Source organism: Lactuca saligna, chromosome 8, assembly GCF_052625555.1.
Source record: "Lactuca saligna cultivar CGN05327 chromosome 8, ASM5262555v1, whole genome shotgun sequence".
In the NCBI taxonomy this organism is placed as follows: Eukaryota; Viridiplantae; Streptophyta; class Magnoliopsida; order Asterales; family Asteraceae; genus Lactuca; species Lactuca saligna.
In genome coordinates, this window is record NC_136424.1 from 105,612,603 (window position 1) to 105,613,896 (window position 1,294).

The 1,294-nt window shown below is 38.5% G+C and overlaps 1 protein-coding gene across 1 annotated transcript; it reads left to right on the plus strand.

Moving 5' to 3' along the window:
• The first annotated feature begins 688 nt into the window (after positions 1-688).
• Positions 689-1,093, plus strand: LOC145009980 (putative mitochondrial protein AtMg00820). The gene has a single exon (XM_078968585.1). It carries the CDS (start codon positions 689-691, stop codon positions 1,091-1,093), a length of 405 nt encoding a protein of 134 aa, XP_078824711.1.
• Positions 1,094-1,294: the final 201 nt, after the last annotated feature.

Consider the following 1,294-nt stretch of genomic DNA (forward strand, 5'->3'; position numbering starts at 1 on the left):
CGTGCTTATGGTTTTCAGTTTTGGTTTCAGGTACTTCCGGTAGCGGAGGGAAGAGCTTGGGGTGATCGCATGGCACACACCATAGATTAGACAGCCTGGAAATGTTTACTCTGATAATGAACATGTGTTTTGAAAACTTATACTTATATTATATTTTTGAATGATGACTTTACTTTAAGTAATGATTTATTTAAAAGAAATTTTTGGTCTTAAATTTTGGGTCGTTACATCAAGTTTCCCAAAATGCTTCTGGTCCAATGCACTCATTTCCTCCATTTGATTCTGATCCATTTCAACATTCTTAGGTTGAGGGGAGAATGGTTATTCCTTTCTTGAATCAAATGTTGACAGATTCTAACATGTAGCAGATCAATTTTCTGTATTTGATCCTATTCCGACCAACAACGACGATGATGCTGAATTCTTTGAGTTTCCGAATGACGACAACATTGATATCTCCGGTTCAGAAATTCAGGAGGAGCATCATCCTCAAATTCAAGTTTTTCAGGGGGAGCAACACAATCTCATTGTTGATATTGGATCATCAACTGCACAAGAGCTTTCAGGATTACATATCTGGATAAATGATCATCCTCCAAAGTACGTTATAGGAAATCTCAACGTCGGTGTACAAACTCGCTCTACCACCAACATCCAAAATTAATGTCATTTATCGGCATTCATCTCAATGGTTGAACCAAAATCTATCAAGGAAACATTAGAACATGTCGAATGGATTGCAGTCACGCAAGAAGAGTTGGTAGAATTCGATAGAAATGAAGTATGGACTCTCGTTCCTCCTCCTCAGGATCATCCTATAGTTGGTACAATATGGGTTTTCCAAAACAATCTAGACGAAGCTGGAGTAATCATTCGAAACAAGGAAAGATCGGTGGCCAAAGGCTTCACTTATATTCAAGGACTCGACTATGACGAGACCTTTACTCCTGTTGCTCACCTTGAAGCCATCAAAATCTTTCTTGCCTATGCACCTCATAAAGGCTTCAAAGTTTACCAAATAGATGTTAAAAGTGCTTTTCTTAATGGTGACCTGGATACTGAAGTGTATCTCCAACAACCTCTGTTTAGTTAATCTTTCTTATTCGGACCATTGCTACAAACTCCGAAAAATTTGTTTATGGCCTCAAGCAAGCGCCTCGCTGCTGGTATGAGACTCTCACTGATTTTCTCAAGAATTCCGGTTTTCAAAGAGGAATTCTTGATCCTACTCTATTCCGAAGGTCGAATGGAAAACATCTCATGCTAGTCCAAATATATGTTGACGATATCATTT